Source organism: Lonchura striata, chromosome 2 (genome assembly GCF_050655825.1).
Source record: "Lonchura striata isolate lonStrDom1 chromosome 2, ASM5065582v1, whole genome shotgun sequence".
In the NCBI taxonomy this organism is placed as follows: Eukaryota; Metazoa; Chordata; class Aves; order Passeriformes; family Estrildidae; genus Lonchura; species Lonchura striata.
Genome location: NC_140704.1, coordinates 1,634,329 through 1,652,613, shown reverse-complemented (window position 1 = coordinate 1,652,613; position 18,285 = coordinate 1,634,329). Strand labels below are relative to the sequence as shown.

Genomic DNA, 18,285 nt, shown 5'->3' with positions numbered 1-18,285 from the left:
ATTGCAGGGATTCGGGAATATTTATCCCAACGTTCTATCCCATTCCCAACTTTCCGTCCAACTCAGGGATTTTGGGAATATTTATATCCCATTCCTGATGTTCCATCCAATTTAGGGATTTTGGGAATAATTATCCCACTATTACATCCCATTCCAAACATTCCATTGGGACCGGCAGGGATTTGGGAATATTTATCCCGTTCCCAACTTTCCATCCAACTCAAGGACTTTGGGAATATTTATCCCACCGTCTTCCATCCCATTCCCAACATTCCATCGGGACGGGCAGGAATTTGGGAATATTTATCACCCCGTTATATCCCATTCCTGATGTTACATCCAAGTTAGGGATTTTAGGAATATTTGTCCCACTGTTCTACCCCATTCCCAACATTCCATTGGGACCAGCAGGGATTTGGGAATATTTATCCCATTCCCAATGTCCCATCCCTGTCCGGGATTTGGGAATATTTATCCCATTCCCAATGTCCCATCCATCTCCAGGATTTGGGAATATTTATCCCATTCCCAATGTCCCATCCATCTCCAGGATTTGGGAATATTTATCCCATTCCCAATTTCTCATCCATCTCCAGGATTTGGGAATATTTATCCCATTCCCAATGTCCCATCCATCTTCAGGATTTGGGAATATTTATCCCATTCCCAATGTCCCATCCATCTCCAGGATTTGGGAATATTTATCCCATTCCCAATGTCCCATCCATCTCCAGGATTTGGGAATATTTATCCCATTCCCAATGTCCCATCCATCTCCAGGATTTGGGAATATTTATCCCATTCCCAGTGTCCCATCCCTGTCTGGGATTTGGGAATATTTATCCCATTCCCAATTTCTCATCCATCTCCAGGATTTGGGAATATTTATCCCATTCCCGCTGTCCCATCCACCACCAGGATTTGGGAATATTTATCCCATTCCCAATGTTCCACCCATCTCCAGGATTTGGGAATATTTATCCCATTCCCAATGTTCCACCCATCTCCAGGATTTGGGAATATTTATCCCATTCCCAATGTCCCATCCATCTCCAGGATTTGGGAATATTTATCCCATAATCAATGTTCCATCCATCTCCAGGATTTGGGAATATTTATCCCATTCCCAATGTTCCATCCATCTCCAGGATTTGGGAATATTTATCCCATAATCAATGTCCCATCCATCTCCAGGATTTGGGAATATTTATCCCATTCCCAATGTCCCATCCCTGTCCGGGATTTGGGAATATTTATCCCATAATCAATGTCCCATCCATCTCCAGGATTTGGGAATATTTATCCCATTCCCAATGTCCCATCCATCTCCAGGATTTGGGAATATTTGTAGGAAATGAGGCGCATTCCCACGGAACGGCCTTTTCCACAATTCCCAGTTTCCTCCCTTGTGCCTTCGGCTGGGCACGGACATTCCCAAATCCCAAAATTCCCCAGCTGGAATCCCCTGACACCCACGAATTCCCAGAGGAACAATTCCAGAGGCGCAAGAATTCCCTCCAGGCTCGGGATGAGCCGGGATCCACGGGACGGGGACAATTCCCGGCCCCAATTCCAGAGGGAGGGAAGGGGAATTCCGGGAATTCCTGGAATTCTTTTCTCGCCAGGCGCAGCATTCCCGGTGTCCATGGAAACTCCGCGGCTGGAAAATTCCAGCGGCCGCAACCCGAGCCGGGAGCGGCTCCGCGGGATTTAAAGGGAACGCGCCGAATTCCCGGAGATTTCCCCCATTCCCAAAAATCCGCCGGGACAATTCCAGACGCGGAAGACGAAGGGGAGGATTTCCCGTTTTCCAGGGATTTCCCTGCAGCCAAAGGGATTTGGGACGGATCTTGCCGGATTTGGTAAATTTAATAAACTAAAAGAATAAATACAATTAAAATGAAATAAAATCAATTAAAAGAACTTAAACTATGTTAAGATATATTAAAATAATATTTAATTAATATTTTAAAAAAATAAATACTATTTAAACACTATTTAAATTACATTTAAATAACACTTAAAATATAATAAAAGTAAAACAAAAATTCAAAGTCCAGATAAAAATAAATAAAAGTAAAAATAAGAATTATAGAGAAAGAAAATCAAATCAACAACTACATCAGATTGGAATAAAAATAAAATTTAAAAATTTTAATGAGTAAAAATAAAACAAGAATTAAATTAAAAAAAAATTAAAGACATTTAAAATAAATAATTGAAAATATTAAAAAAGTTGAAGATAAAATACATTAAAACAAAAATAGAGAAGTAAATAAAAATAAGAATAAATAATACATAAAATGAAAACTAATAAATAAAAATTTAAAAATTAAATAAATAAAAATACTATTCGATACATTTGAAACTTTTTTAAAATTATAAATAAAAAATAAAAACAAAGTTTAAGGGAAATTTAAAAAATAGAGGAAAATATTAAAAATTTAATAAATTAAAATAGGGGAAAAAGTATAAAATAAATTCAAAGTAAAATTTAAAAATCAAGGAAAAAAACCTTCATTTTTAACAAATAAAAGAAATAAAAAGAAATAAAATTAAACCAGCAGAAAATGGAGAATAAAACCTCCGGGAATAGAAGGAATGACCTGGAATTCCCATCCCAGAATTCCCGGAGTTGAAATTCCCAGCGCCTGGGATGGATTCCCAGCAAATTCCCTGAACCACATCCCAGATTTCCACAGTGTTTTCCAAGAGGAAAAAATCCGGGAATTCTGCTTCATTATGGATTTGGGAATCGCAGCTTCCCATGGATTGGCCAGGCCCGGCATTCCCATTGATATCCCAGCACCCGGAATGGATTCCCGGGAAATTCCCTGCTCCACATCCGGGGATTTCCATTCCCAAAGTTCTGGGATGGGGCCGGAATTCCCATCCCACAATTCCCATTGATATTCCCAGCACCTGGAATGGATTCCTGGCAAATCCTCTTAACCAAATCCCAAATTTCCACGGAATTTTCCACAAGGAAAGAATTCCATTCCCAAAGCTCTGGGAATGAAATGAAGGATCTGGAATTCCCATTTTGTGGACAGGAATGACCTGGAATTCCCATCCCACAATTCCCATTGATATTCCCAGCACTCCCAATGAATTCCCAGCAAATCCTCTTATCCACATCCCAAATTTCCATGGCGTTTTTCCAAAAGGGAAAATTCCAGAATTTGCTTTGGTGTGGATTTGGGAATTCCGGGTTATTCCCCACAGATTGACCCAGAATTCCCAAAGATCTGCGCTCCAGGATTTCGCCACATTTGATCCCTTTCGCTTCCAGAGGGAATTTTTTTAACCAGACCCAAAAAACCCAAGGAATTCCTCGAGATCTCCCGCGGTTTTATCCCGATTTTTGGGAAAACGGGAAATTTGGGAAATCCGGGAAAATCAAGGAGGAGAGAGCGGGAGAGGAGCAAGGAAAATCTTGGATGCAGGAGCCTCATTCCCAAAAAACCAAAGAATTCCTTAAAATCTTGGAGCCCCAGCCCGGAATTCCAGAGGAATTTTGGGAAGCGGGAATTCCCCGTCGCGCTGCTGCCACCGCGTGGCTCTTCCCTCATCCCGAATTCCCAAGGATTTTCCCCTGGAAAATTCCCCCAAAACCAAAGACTCGGATTGGCTGGAATATTCCCAGTTAATCCGGGATGAAACCTTGGAGCTGCTGGAATGTTCCTTCCCGTGGGAATGCGCTGATCCTGGAATTCTCTCGGATTCCCGGAAAATGTTGGATACTCCTGGATCCCTTTTTGAGCCGCCCGAAATCCCGGGATTCTCCCGGGACAAAATCCCAGGAATTCCCAAATCAGGGAAGGTTTTTGTGGGATTTTGGGGTGGAATTCCCAGAAAAGCTGGAATATCCCTGGAATATCCCTGGAATATCCCTGGAATATCCCTGGAATATCCCTGGAATATTGGGAGCTGTTGCTGCCTGGAGAACGGGATGAGCTTTAAATCCCCAAAAATCAGGAATTCCACTAAATGCAGGTGAAGGAAATCATCCCTGAAATCCCAGAATTCCAACATCGAGCTTGGCTTGAATCCCAGCGGGGTTTGGGAATTTTTTCTTTTTAAGGAAAAAAAAAAAATCAAGAATTTCACTCCCTGAAGCAACAAGATTTGGGAAAACAACAAAAAAAAAATTATTTAAAAAAAATGAGGGAAAAAGACCCAAAAAACTGGAGGGGAGTAACTGGGGAAGGAAAAAACCCGGGGGAAGAAAACTCCTGGAAAAATAACACCGGGAAAAAAAACAAAACAGGGGGAGGGAAAAACTCCTGGGGAAAAAATAAATTAAAAAAATAAAAAATAAAATATAAAAAATAATAATAAAAAAAAAAAACACCCCTAAAAAACTAAAAAAAAACCTGGGAAAACAAATGCCAGGAAAGAAAACCTGGGGGAAAAAAACCTGGGGAATAAAATACACCTGGGAATAAAAAAACACCGGGAAGAAAAAAGTGGGAAAAATAAAGTCTAGGGAAAAATAAAAATAAAAACTGGGGAAAAAAACCCGAGAGAAACAAAAAAGGGAGAAAAAAACGGAACGGAAAAAAGCCGGGAGAAAAATGGGGGAAAATGGAAAAAAAAAAAAAAAAGTAAAAAGAAAAAAGAAAAAAATGGGGAAAATGGGGAAAGATGAGGGAAAATGGGAAAAAAAAGGAAAACAGGGGGAGAAAAGGGAAAAAAATGGGGGGAAAAGGGGAAAATGGGAAAAATATTAAAAACTGGGGGAAAATGGGAAAAATAGGACAAATGGAAAAAATGGGAAAAACTGGGGGGAAATGGAGAAAAATGGGGAAAATGGAAAAAAAATGGGAAAATGGGAGGAAAATGGAAAAAAAACTGGGGGAAAATGGAAAAAATGGGTAAAAATTTTAAAAATGGAATAAAATAGGGAAAATAGAAAAAAACTGGGGAAAAAATGGGAAAAATGGTAAAAATGGAAAAAATGGGAAAAACTGGGGGGAAATGGAGAAAAATGGGGAAAATGGAAAAGAATATGGGAAAATGGGAGGAAAATGGAAAAAAAACTGGGGGTAAATGGAAAAATGGGTAAAAATTTTAAAATGGAAAAAAATAGGGAAAATAGAAAAAAACTGGGGAAAAATGGAAAAAATGGGAAAAACTGGGGGGAAATGGGGAAAAATGGGGAAAATGGAAAAAAATGGGAAAATGGGAGGAAAATGGAAAAAAAACTGGGGGAAATGGAAAAATGGGTAAAAATTCTAAAAATGAAAAAAAATAGGGAAAATTAAAAAATGGAAAAAAAATAGGGAAAATAGAAAAAAACTGGGAGAAAATGGGGAAAAATGGGATAAAAAATGGAAAAAAGGGGGGGAAAATGGGGAAAAATGGGAATAAAGGGGGGAAAAAATGGGGGGAAATGGGGGCTAAAATGGGGGAAAAATGGGGGGAAATTGGAAAAACCACAAATTTGACAAAAAACCTGGAAAAGGAGCGGGAGAACCGGGAAAAGCCGGGACAGCGAAGGTGGAATCGGCGGAGTCGGGAATCCTGCGCGGAGCTCCCGCTCCCCCCTCGCGGGGCTCCGTCAGCGACACCGCCTCATTAACTAATTAATTCATTAACGGCGCCCGCCGCCGCTCCCAGGGCGCCGCTGGGAAAAGCCAGGCCGGCACTTTTCCCGAAATTCCCAAAAAAAAAATAATAATAAAAAATCAAATATCCCAGGCTGGGCAGGAGGTGGAAAATCCCGGCAGGGAGGAGAAGATGGCGTGGGATCCCGGCTGGGAATTTTTGGGATTTTCCTGCCTCGTCCTGCTCCCATCCCGACTTTCCCTGGCGCAGCTGATCGAGGTGAGGGAAAACAAAACACAAAATAATCATCCCGCTGGAAAAACCCTCGGGAAAAGTGGGAATGAGGGCCGGGAATGGGAGATCTCGCTGGCAAACGAGCGGCCGGCGATTTAAGGTGGATCCAAGGAGGGTTTTTTTGGGAATTTTTGGTGCTTCCTGAAAGGCTGAATCGGGAATTTCGGGTTGGAATCGCGGGGTTTTCCTGGTTTTTCAACGGTCTGAGGAGCAGGGCAAAAATGATCCTGAAAAATCCTATTCCTGATGGATATTCCCGTGAAATATTTGGAAACTTTTGGAAATCTTTGGGATGGGTTTTCCTTCTCCTGCCTTCCCTCATTCCCGATAGCGTTGGGCTTCGTGGAATTGTGGAATTCCATGGAATTGTGGGATTTCATGGAATTGTGGGATTTCAGGGAATTCCTGCCCCTCCACAGTAGCTTTTCCCTAAGGATGACTCTGCATTCCCAAATTTATGGAAAAAGCGGGAATGCTCCGGGAGGGAAGAGCGGCTCCCGAGCCCTGGCTGCAATTCCAGAGGGAAATTCCTGCCCGGAGCACAAATCCCACTTCCCAAAAACTTTCACTTTCCCCCCTCTGGATCCTTTTCCCTGCTCCGCCTGGGAATTCCTGGAGCAACATTTGGCTGCGATTTCTGGGATTGGAAAATTCCAGGGATTTCCCAGCATTTCAAGCTTCTCATCCTTCCCCTTTTCCACGCTTTTCCCTCGGGATTTCTGGCCTCTCATCCCTGCCCTTATCCAGATTTATTTTTCCAAAAGATTTCCAGCCTCTCCGGCCTCTTCTCCCTCCTTTTCCATATTTTTTTCCAGGATTTCAACCCTCTCATCCCTTTCCCTTTTCCATATATTTTTCCTCCAAGTATTCCAGTCTGTCATCCTTTCCCTTATCCCGTTTTTTCCAGGATTTCCCTTTCTATGTTTTTCCCAGGATTTCTGGCCTTTCATCCCTCCTTTCTCATTTTTCCTGGGATTTCAAATCTCTCACCCCTGCCCTTATCCTGATTTTTTTCCCAGGATTTCCCTTTCCATATTTTTTTCCCAGGATTTCTGGCCTCTTCTCCCTCCTTTTCCCATTTTTCCCCAGGATTTCAAACCTCTCATCTCTCCTTTCCCATATTTTTATATCCCAGGATTTTCAGTCTCTCATCCTTTCCTTTTTCCTGATTTTTTCCAGGATTTCTGGCCTCTCATTCCCGACCGAATCCCTGCTTTTCCCCATCCCATCCTACCTGAGCATTCCATAAATCCAGGAATCCTTTCCCAGGCCAGGCTGCTGCTCCAGGAAGAATTCCAGGTTTTCCAAGCTGTCCGACCATTCCCAAGGGGAGAAATGAGGCAGAACTTCCCCTGACAGCGCAGAATTCCCAAATTATCCTTCCCTGAATCCCAAGGACGACCCAGCCAGCCGGAAAATTTCCCATTTTTTTTCCAAATAATTCCCAAAAACTAAAAATAAAACACGCAAACATCAAAAAAACAGGATAATCAGCGAGAATTCCTGGATCTGCTTTGTTTATTCCAGGTTTTTGGTTTTTTTTTTCCTGGAAAAATGAAAGCCCTGTGAGGAGTTTATTCCTGGAAATAATTGGATAATGGAGTTATCCCGAATAATTCGATTCCGGCTCAGCCAGGCTGGAGCAGACAGAGGAGGAAAAAAAAGCTGGAGAAGAAAAGAATTCTGGTGGCTGAAAAAAATTCCCAAAAAACCCCAAAGATAAGGAAAAATAAAGGGGGGAAAAGCAAGGGAATATTTGAAGCAAAAATCCCTTGAAATCTTGGATTTGATGGAGAAAAGGCTCCCAGGCCTTCGGAAAAATTCCCAGGGCTGGGAATTCTCCCAAAATTTGGGAAGAGAATCAGAAAATCCGAAACCCTGAAATCCCAGGATGTGCCCCCAAATCCCTGCGTGATCCCGAAAATCCAGAGATCAGCAAACAACGGGATATCGAGGGATTTCTCCGGGAATTGGATCCCAGGAGGAGAAATCAGGGATAATCCTTCATTCCCAGCTCGGGATAAAATTCCTGGAGGAATCTCCTCGTTGCAGCGGGATTGCTCGGAAATCCCCTTCCCAAAAAATCGGGAATTTCTTTTGGGCATCGGATGTGTTCCAGCTGTTTTCCAGCTGCTGCTCCAAGGTGTTCCCTAAAAATCCCATGGAATATTTAGTGCAATTTCCATCCCTTAGGTTGAGGCTGAGTCGATTTTTTCCATTAAGAAATTCCACAAGTTTTTATCCCGGAATTTCCACGTGATTCCATGCTGCTTCCTCCTGGAGCCGCGGCTTTCCAACATCCCGAGGATGTGTTTCCATGAAAATTCAGTGGGAACGTGAAGGGAGGAATTTTCCAGGAGTTTTCCCAGGAATTTCCTCATTCATTGATGGAGATCCCAATCCCTAAAATCCATTGGAAAAGCGGACAAAGGAATTCCAGAGCGAGCCAAGGAGCGGCTGGAAAAAGGAGATTCCTCCTGCTCCCATTCCTTAAAAACCCCTCCAGCATTCCCGAATTCTTGAGCCCTCACCAACCTCTCCGCCATTTCCCGTGCTCCCAACGCCTCCCGGGGTATTTTTGGGAATTTCGCTGCCCGGATCCATCTTTTCCCGCTGGTTTTTCCCAGGCCACCACGGCCCCTCCGAAGAAAAAGCCGGATCCGGTGACGTCGGAGACCGTGGTGATCTGGGGGCTGCGCCTCTGGCAGGTGGTCGGGATCTTCGCCCTCTTCGTCCTTTCCATCAGTGAGTCCCGGAATTCCCAGGAATTCTCCCCTGGAAAACTCCCCAGGGCGCTCTCTGGGATCCCAGGAACGTGCGGGGAGGGATTCTCCGCTGGGAATGACCGGGGATTCGTCGCCAGGGAGAGCCTGGAGACGTTCCGGGGTGGGAATCGGCTCCGGCAGAACATTCCCGCCCCAAGGCGGGATGGAGCCGTGGGCCTGGGAATCGTGGAATGGTGGGGGGTGGGAATCGTGGAATGATGGGGGTTCGGAATCGTGGAATGATGGGGGTTGGGAATTGTGGAATGTGTCGGGAATCGTGGAATGATGGGGGTTGGGAATCGTGGAATGTGTTAGGAATTGTGGAATGTGTCAGGTTGGGAATCATGGAATGGTGGGGGTTGGGAATCGTGGAATGTGTCGGGTTGGGAATCGTGGAATGTGTCAGGTTGGGAATTGTGGAATGATGAGGGTTGGGAATTGTGGAATGATGGGGGTTGGGAATTGTGGAATGTGTCGGGTTGGGAATCGTGGAATGGTGGGGGTTGGGAATCGTGGAATGATGGGGGTTGGGAATCGTGGAATGTGTCGGGTTGGGAATCGTGGAATGGTGGGGGTTGGGAATCGTGGAATGTGTCGGGTTGGGAATCGTGGATTGCCTTGGGTTGGAAATTGTGGAATGATTCAGGCTGGGAGTCATGGAGTGCCTGGGGTTGGGAATCATGGAATGATGAGGGTTGGGAATCATGGAATTATGCAGATTGGGAATTATGGAATGGTGTGGGTTGGGAATCATGGATTGCCTTGGGTTGGGAATCATGGAATGTGTCGGGTTGGGAATCATGGAATGGTGGGGGTTGGGAATCGTGCATTGCCTTGGGTTGGGAATTGTGGAATGTGTCAGGCTGGGAATCATGGAATGATGTGGGTTGATAATCATGGAATGATGGGGGTTGGGAATTGCAGAATGTGTCGGGTTGGGAATTGTGGAATGCATCGGGTTGGGAATCATGGAATGGTGGGGGTTGGGAATTGCAGAATGTGTCGGGTTGGGAATCATGGAATGATGCAGGTTGGGAATTGCGGAATGCATCGGGTTGGGAATCGTGGAATGTGTCGGGTGAGTTTCCTGGATTCCCTTCAGGCTTTCAGGAATTCGGGAATTCCTCCGGGCAGGAATTCCCAGCTGAGTGTGGGAATTCCAGAGGGAGGTCCCAGCCCTAAACTGGAGATTCCCACCTGGAATCTCTTTCCAAGATCATCCTGTCCCTGGGAGTGATCCCGGAGTTTCCTGGATTCCCTGCCGGTGTCCGGGAATTCGGGAATTCCTCTGGGCTGGAATTCCCAGCTGGGGGTGGGAATTCCGGAGGGATTTCCCAGTGGGAATGCAGAGGGAGGATGGCCCAAGCTCCGCCCCCATCCCTGCCTGGGATGGGATTTGGGATGGAGAAAAATCCATGGAAAACGGGGAACTGGGAAATGGAATGAAACGCAAAAATAGGGAATGAAAAATAAAAATGAATATAAAAATAAATATAAAAATACATATAAAAATAAATATAAAAATAAATATAAAAATGGGGAATTAAAAAATATATAAAAGTATAAAATTAAAAAATAAATAGAAAAATGGGAAATTTAAACATATAATTAAATATAAATTAGTAAATCTGTTATATTACATTGAATGAAATATGAAAATAGGATTTAATCAATACAAAAAATAGAAAACATAAAATTAACCATAAGATAGGAAATTAAAAATTAGAAACTAATACAAAAATGTAGCATTTTAAAATAGAATTCATATCAAGCTGTAAATTCAAACTAGAATTAAATATAAACTATAAAGTTAAGAAATGGAAATAATTGAAAAACAAAAACAAGAACCAAATATAAACATAAATAAAATAGAAATACAGGAATTATGCTTAAAAGGTAATTGGGTTGTAAATATAATTTAAATTAGTATTATAGTGAGTATTACTTTATCGATGACCTACTAATTTAAAATAATTTTTATTATTATAAAGTATTAGGATTAATTAAAATTATATTTATGGAATAATAGAGTTCTGTATTATAAATAATAATGTTTATAAATAATAATGTTTATACAATGTTATAACTGATTGTAATTACAGTTATAATTAATAACTTCATTTTCATTATTATAATAAATATAGGAAATAAAATTAAGTAATTTGAATTATATGTTTTTAATAATATATTTCTATTTTATTAATAATAATGTATGTATTTCATGGCATAATAATTTCGATTATAGTTATAATTAATTATTTTATTATAATAACTATTATTTTATTAAAGAAGGAAATAAAAAGAATTAATTAAATAAATTAAATTATCGTAACGGAATATATTTCCATGTCATAAATAAAAATATATTTCTTGAATAAGAGAATTAATTATAATTATAGCAATAATAGTATAATTATAATAAATATTTAATATAGTATACTTATAATAAATATTTAATATAGATTAATAGAAATAATATTGAATAAATAATATTTATTTGATCTAAATATATTTCAATGTTACAAATACTAATATATTTTTATTATACAATTAATTATAATTCAAGTTATAATAATTAATTAGAACAATATAAAATTTCAGAAATGTTTACAATAATTATACATAACAAATAATAAATATTAAATAAACAAATATTCCATCTAAAGATATTGCTCTATAAGGAATATATAGAAATATATCGTTATAAGGAATAATGTATTTACATAATAATGTCATTAATTAGCATTATAGTTATAATAATATTAAATAGTGACTATAAGTAATTATAATAATAAATATATTATAAATTATAAATATTTAACACATACGTTTTTACGTTATAAATAATATTTTCTACAGCATTATAATTAATAAGAGATATGTTTTAATGAATTGTTCTCATAATATAATTATTGACTATTTGATAAATTAATATTAATGTTTCTATTAAGGTTAATATTAATAAAATTAAACAAAAGGAATCCAATCAATCCAGGAATCTGATCCAAGCGGGGATTCCAACTCCCACCAGGGGGCGCCATCCCAAAATCAACGGGGGAATTCCAAATCCCGGATTTCCATTGCCAGCCCCTCCTCCTTCCCATGGCCATTCCCAGCAACTCACCCGGAATTCCTCAATTCCCGATCCCAAAAATTCCCCCGGAATTCCATGAATCCCATTCCCAGGACCTCACGCGGAATTCCTCGTTTCCCATTCCCAATAACTCACCCGGAATTCCCAGTTTCCCATTCCCAATAACTCACCCGGAATTCCACGTTTCCCATTCCCGTTCCCTTACCTGGAATTCCCAGTTTCCCATTCCCATTAACTCACCCGGAATTCCACGTTTCCCATTCCCAATAACTCACCCGGAATTCCACATTTCCCATTCCCGGCCCCTCACCCGGAATTCCACGTTTCCCATTCCTGGCCCCTCACCCGGAATTCCTCGTTTCCCATTCCCATTAACTCACCCGGAATTCCTCGTTTCCCATTCCCATTAACTCACCCGGAATTCCTCGTTTCCCATTCCCGTTCCCTTACCTGGAATTCCCTGTTTCCCATTCCCATTAACTCACCCAGAATTCCACGTTTCCCATTCCTGGCCCCTCACTCAGAATTCCACGTTTCCCATTCCCAATAACTCACGCAGAATTCCACGTTTCCCATTCCCATTAACTCACCTGGAATTCCCGGTTTCCCATTCCCGTTCCCTCACCAGAATTCCACGTTTCCCATTCCCAATAACTCACCCGGAATTCCACATTTCACATTCCCGTTCCCTCACTCAGAATTCCACGTTTCCCATTCCTGTTCCCTCACCAGAATTCCACGTTTCCCATTCCCAATAACTCACCCAGAATTCCCTGTTTCCCATTCCCATTCCCTCACTCAGAATTCCACGTTTCCCATTCCCATTCCCTCCCCGCAATTCCCGGTTTCCCATTCCCTCCCCGCAATTCCCGGTTTCCCATTCCCGTTCCCTCCCCGCAATTCCCGGTTTCCCGTTCCCTCCCCGGAATTCCCCGTTTCCCATTCCCCTTCCGTTCCTGGAATTCCCAGTTTCCCGTTCCCTCCCCGCAATTCCCGGTTTCCCTCCCCGCAATTCCCGGTTTCCCGTTCCGTCCCCGGAATTCCCGGTTTCCCGTTGCAGTCATCACGCTGTGCTGCATCTTCAAGTGCCGGATCCCGCGCACGCGGAAGGAGATCGAGGCGCGCTACGCCCAGCGCCAGGCGGCCAAGGGCTACGCCGACCAGCTGGACACCGTGCCGGCCCTGGCGGAGCTCACCGACATTCCCGGAGGTAATTCCCGCCCTTTCCTTGGGATTCCGGCAGGGCAAAGTCCCTCAATGAGCTCACCGACATTCCCGGAGGTAATTCCCGCCCTTTCCTTGGGATTCCGGCAGGGCAAAGTCCCTCAATGAGCTCACCGACATTCCCAGAGTTAATTCCCGCCCTTTCCTTGGGATTCTGGCAAAGTCCCTCAATGAGCTCAGCGACATTCCCGGAGGTAATTCCCGCTCTTTCTTTGGGATTCTGGCAAAGTCCCTCAATGAGCTCAGCGACATTCCCAGAGGTAATTCCCACCCTTTCCTTGGGATTCCGGCAGGGCAAAGTCCCTCAAAGTGCTCACCAAAATTCCCAGAGGTAATTCCCGCTCTTTCTTTGGGATTCTGGCAAAGTCCCTCAAAGTGCTCACCGAAATTCCCAGAGGTAATTCCCACTCCTTTTTTGGGATTGTGGCAGTGCAAAGTCCCTCAAAGTGCTCAGCGACATTCCCAGAGGTAATTCCCACTTTATTTTGGGATTGTGGCAGCACAACATACCTCAAAGAGCTCAGCAACATTCCCAGAGTTAATTCCCACTCTTTTCTTGGGATTGTGGCAGTGCAAAATCCCTCAAAGAGCTCAGTGACATTCCCAGAGTTAATTCCCACTATTTTTTTGGGATTGTGGCAGTGCAAAATCCCTCAAAGAGCTCAGTGATATTCCCAGAGGTAATTCCCACTTTATTTTTTTGTGACTGTGGCAGTGCAAAGTCCCTCAAAGAGCTCACTGACATTCCCAGAGTTAATTCCCACTATTTTTTTGGGATTGTGGCAGTGCAAAGTCCCTCAAAGAGCTCAGTGACATTCCCAGAGGTAATTCCCACTTTATTTTGGGATTGTGGCAACACAAACTCCCTCAATGAGCTCACTGACATTCCAGAGGTAATTCCCACTTTATTTTGGGATTGTGGCAACACAAACTCCCTCAATGAGCTCACTGACATTCCAGAGGTAATTCCTGCTTTTTTTTTTGGGATTCTGGGAGCTCCAAGTCCCTCCCGTGGTGCCACCACCAGTGTCAACCCTCCCAGCATGGACTCAGGATACTGGGATAAAATCCTTTGGATAAGAGGGAACTTTTCCGTCAGTTCGAGTCGGAATCATTTCTTCATTCCCAAATTAGGTTTGGAAAAAGCTTCTCAAATCCATCAAATCCTATTTTGAACCAAACCCTACTAAAAATCCTGTGGAATTCCACATCTCCTGGGTTTTGGAGCCCTTTCCATGGATGGTGATTCCGACGCTTCCCAATCCTTATTCACACCATATTAGGGATTTTTTTCCCTAATATTCAATCCAAAGTTTTCCTGGGACATCTGGCGGCCGTATCCCATTTTCCCAACAATTTCCATCCCTCACCCTCCTTAGTTAGAAGGGGAACTCCATGCTGAAAATTCCCAGTGGGAATTAATTTCATTTCAGGGCCTGCCCTTGGGTTGGGGAATACCGGGAGCGAAACTGGCGTGGTTGGAATTCCACATTCCCGGTTTTTCCTGCTGGAATGTTTCTTCTCCGCTGCTTTCACTCTCCTTTCCTGATTCCATAGGCTCTCCCGAAAATCTCCTCACTCTCTCTGGCCACGGCCAGTCCAGACCTCTCCACTCCCTGCCTGTGCTGAAGGAAGAGGATGAGATGGTTTTCCAAGGAATTTAGGGAATTTTGATTCCCAGCCGCCTGTGGCTTCTCTTTTCCAAGGGGATCCATCAATCCTTGGATTTGCTGCTTCTCCATTCCTGGATTTTTCCTGTTTCCTCGACACCTTTTGATGACTTTTTTTCTCCTTCTTTCCTGTGTCTCTCCGGGAGCTGTAATTCCATAAAAACGGCATTTCCGAAATTTGGGATGTGCTGCTTCAATCCGTGGGAAAAGAGGCAGATCCCACCACTGTAGGAATTCAGGAATTCCTCGGGGGAATTCAGTCCTACACCATCAAAATGCGGAATTAGGAGTTGAACAACGGGAATTTGCACAAATCCCACCATTTCAGGGGTGCCGGGAAATGGGAATTCCCAGCCCTCCCTCTGGAGCTGAACTCAATTCCATGAATAAATCCTTGTCCTTCCACTGAATCCTTGTCCTTCCAATTAATCCTTATGGGATGAGATGGTTCTCCAAGGAATTTAGGGAATTTTGGTTCCCGTCCGCCTGCGGCTTCTCTTTTCCAAGGGGATCCATCAATCCTTGGATTTGCTGCTTCTCAATCCCAAAAAAACCTCACCGGGAGCAATCATCTGGATGGGCAAATCCCCAGTAGGAATATTTTCCCTTTATCCCAGATTTCTAGCAGGGAGCTGGAATTTTGACAATCCCTGGGCTGTTGAATCCACATCAATTCCTTTCCTGTTTTGTTCTGTTTTGTTTTGTTTTCCTTGGAAACAGCCCAGGTTGGAGAAGAAAAAAAAGAGGAAGAAGTTCCCACTGTGTCCGGAAAAGTGGACAAGGCTCAGGGAAAGAAGGATGGATCCAAAGGCTCCAAGAAAAAGGACGGGGAGAAGGAGCAGAAGGAAGAATCCAAGAAGGAAGGGAAGGACGGAGCCAAAAAAAAAGACGGAGAAAAGGGGGAGAAAGGGGAAAAAGGAGGAAAAGAGGAAAAAGGGGGGAAAGGAGAAAAGGGGGAAAAGGAAAAGGGGGAAAAGGGAAAGGACACCAACGACAAGAAACAAGGGAAAAAGGGGGAGAAAGAAGGCGAAGCTGGAAAATCCGGAGGCGCCAAAACCGATGGAAAAGCCGGTGGGAATTCCAAAGCTCCGGCAAAGAAGAAGTGACATCCCGGAAGGGTGGGGCTGGAATTTTTTTTTTTTGGGAATGCTCTGGCAAGTTGCTGGGGGAGGAGCACTTGGAGCAGGATGTGCTTTTCCAGCTATTCCTGTGGGATACTGTTGGATGCGTGGATTTCTTCCCATTTGGAGGTGGAGCCATCAGGATTCGGCTCTGCGAAGGAAAACTGGGAATTTGGTTGCATAATCAGGAAAAATATCCAGTGGGAATGGGATAGACGTGAACCCGGAAGCTGGAATGGGAATGAGGACGTTGGATAAACAGGGGGATGCTCAGGGATAAGGATCCAAACTAAAGGAGAATGGGATTCATCCTGAATTTCTTCTCCTGGAGGAGCTGGAGAAGTTGGAGAAAGATTTCCTGGCACTCAGCACCTCCTCGTGGGGAATTTCAGGGATGATGTAAATTCTGGGAAAATCCCAAAGGATGCAATTCTCCAAGGTGTGGCTCCTGTGGATTCCAAGAGGTTTTTGGACACATGGGAATTTTTCCTTCCTTCTCCAGTGCCCCTTTCCCAGGATTGCTGCTGGAAACACCAGGAATTCCATCTTTTCCAGGAGATTTATCAACATTTTTCCAACTTTTTTGCTGAGGAAGGGCAGCTCTGAGACCAGGAATTCCGCTCTGCTTCCATGTGGTTGCTATTGCCTCCCTTCCCAGGAATTCCTGTGGAGTGGATTTATCCAGAGCGGCATTTTCCAGCCCTATTGGGAATATTCCAGCAATTTCTGCCTTAAAATTTCCAGCTGGGGGGATTTAACTCTGGATTTTTTGGGGGATAACATGGAAAATCTTGGGATAATTAAAATTCAGGATATCCTGGAACTGTCTGCTCTATAGGGAGAATTCCCTCCAATCCTTTATCCCCAGGAATGGCATTTATTTGATATTTAATTGATTTTTGCTTTGTTTTGTTTTCAGCTGTTTTCCAGCTGTTTTTCCAACCTGGATGAATCAGTGCCAAGATTTTTCCCACTTTTCCCAATTTTCCTTTCCCTTCTGTCCCACCCAACTCATCCTGGTGGGAAATGAGCCTGGAAAATTGAAGGGAATTTTCTGTCTCAGTGAGGTCGCCCAGCTCCAAAATGTCCCAAAATTCCAGAGCCCCTGAAAAGGCGGAAAACCTAAGGAGAGACGTTGGGAATGATGTTCGGAAGCCTGGGAATGTTGGGGAAGAGAATGATCCAGGGAAATCTGGAATTCCAACATTGGGAATTCTGCACCTGGACACAGAGGAGCCCTAAATCTCCATCCTTGGAATGGCACTGATAGAAAAGTGGGAATAGGGATATAAAGATTGGATTTCTTTGGAATTTCCATCCCAATCCAAATTTTTCAAGGACTTTTATAATCAGGAACCATGACAAAAAAAAAAAAAAGATTTTTCCATTGGATTCAGGCTTTGCTCCCTGGGATCTGCTGGATCCACGGGAATTTTGGGAAAGGATATTTATGCCTCAAAAACTCCAGGATGGGATCCAAGTGGGATTGGGGCAGGAAAACTCAGATTCCTGTCCTGCAGTTGGAATCGTGCTGGAAATTTGGGATGTGGCTCTATTTGGAGAGGGAAGAGGAGTGGATTTATTCCCGATCCAAAGGTTTCCAGGAGGAAAATCCACTCCTTCTCTTTTCCATGGAATTCCTTCTCCCTCATCCCACTTCCATCCCTATCTTGTTAAAAATAATCAAAATCTGAAATAAAATATTCATTGGGATTGGGGAATCCTTTAAAATCCACCTCAGTCCCTTTTTTCCAAACAAATATTCCAAAAGATTTGTGGGACTGTCTTATTGATTTTAAAAAAGGGATTCTCCATTTAAAAAAAAAAAATATTCTTTGGGAATAATTGGGTTTGGAATTATCAGAATGGGAGTGAAATGTAGGGAATCCATTCCTGGGATCAGAATCCATTCCTGGGATCAGGGAATCCATTCCTGGGATCAGAATCCATTCCTGGGATCAGGGAATCCATTCCTAGAGTTTCCAGGGATCACCCTGCCCATAAAATTCATCCCAATTCCTGAAGTGGAAACAGAGGGAAGAAATTCCCAGCCCAAAATCGATGTTTTTCCTGTTCTAGTGGGATCTGGAGGCCAGGAGTGGAAAAAAAAGGTGGAAAATTCCAGCCCGGAGTAATTCCAGCACCTTGGGAGTTGCTTTTCCACCAGCAGATGGAGAGATTGCCTTGGAAAAGCCACAGCCGTGGGAAGGAATTTTTAGTGGCAAATTAGATTTATTGTCCCGGATTTCCAGATGGCAAAAGTTGCATTTAATTCTCAGAAATCCAGGGAATAATGACAGGATCGCTCATTTTCTTGGATTCGGGTGACACTGGTCCTGGAGAAGGAAAAATCTCCCAGCCAGGACCTGGAGTAAATTCCAGGATCTCCACATATTCCAGAAATTCCCACTAGAGGGGATCTTGTCTGGGATCTTAGACCCAGTTTTAAGGAATCTGGGCTTGTTTGGGATGGGAAATTAAGCTGGATTTGGGAAATCTTCCAGCTGAAGTTGCTCCTGGTGCTGGTTTCTCCCAGTTTTCTCTCTGGATTAGCTTCCCATGGAAAA

General features: G+C 43.1%; 1 protein-coding gene across 3 annotated transcripts; it reads left to right on the top strand.

The window, feature by feature from the left end:
* Window positions 1-5,513: 5,513 nt before the first annotated feature.
* Window positions 5,514-15,849, top strand: TMIE (transmembrane inner ear). Of its 3 annotated transcripts, XM_031504138.3 has the most exons (4): window positions 5,514-5,829; window positions 8,472-8,589; window positions 12,764-12,913; window positions 15,318-15,849. In XM_031504138.3, exons 1-4 carry the CDS (start codon window positions 5,743-5,745, stop codon window positions 15,701-15,703), a joined length of 741 nt encoding a protein of 246 aa, XP_031359998.1. In that variant the 5' UTR covers window positions 5,514-5,742; the 3' UTR covers window positions 15,704-15,849. The 3 variants fall into 3 exon arrangements, with proteins under 3 accessions (XP_031359998.1, XP_085418253.1, XP_085418267.1); XM_085562127.1 differs by lacking the exon at window positions 5,514-5,829 and having other exon boundaries at window positions 8,114-8,589; XM_085562141.1 differs by lacking the exons at window positions 5,514-5,829; window positions 15,318-15,849 and adding an exon at window positions 14,485-14,740 and having other exon boundaries at window positions 8,114-8,589.
* The last annotated feature ends 2,436 nt before the right edge of the window (window positions 15,850-18,285 follow it).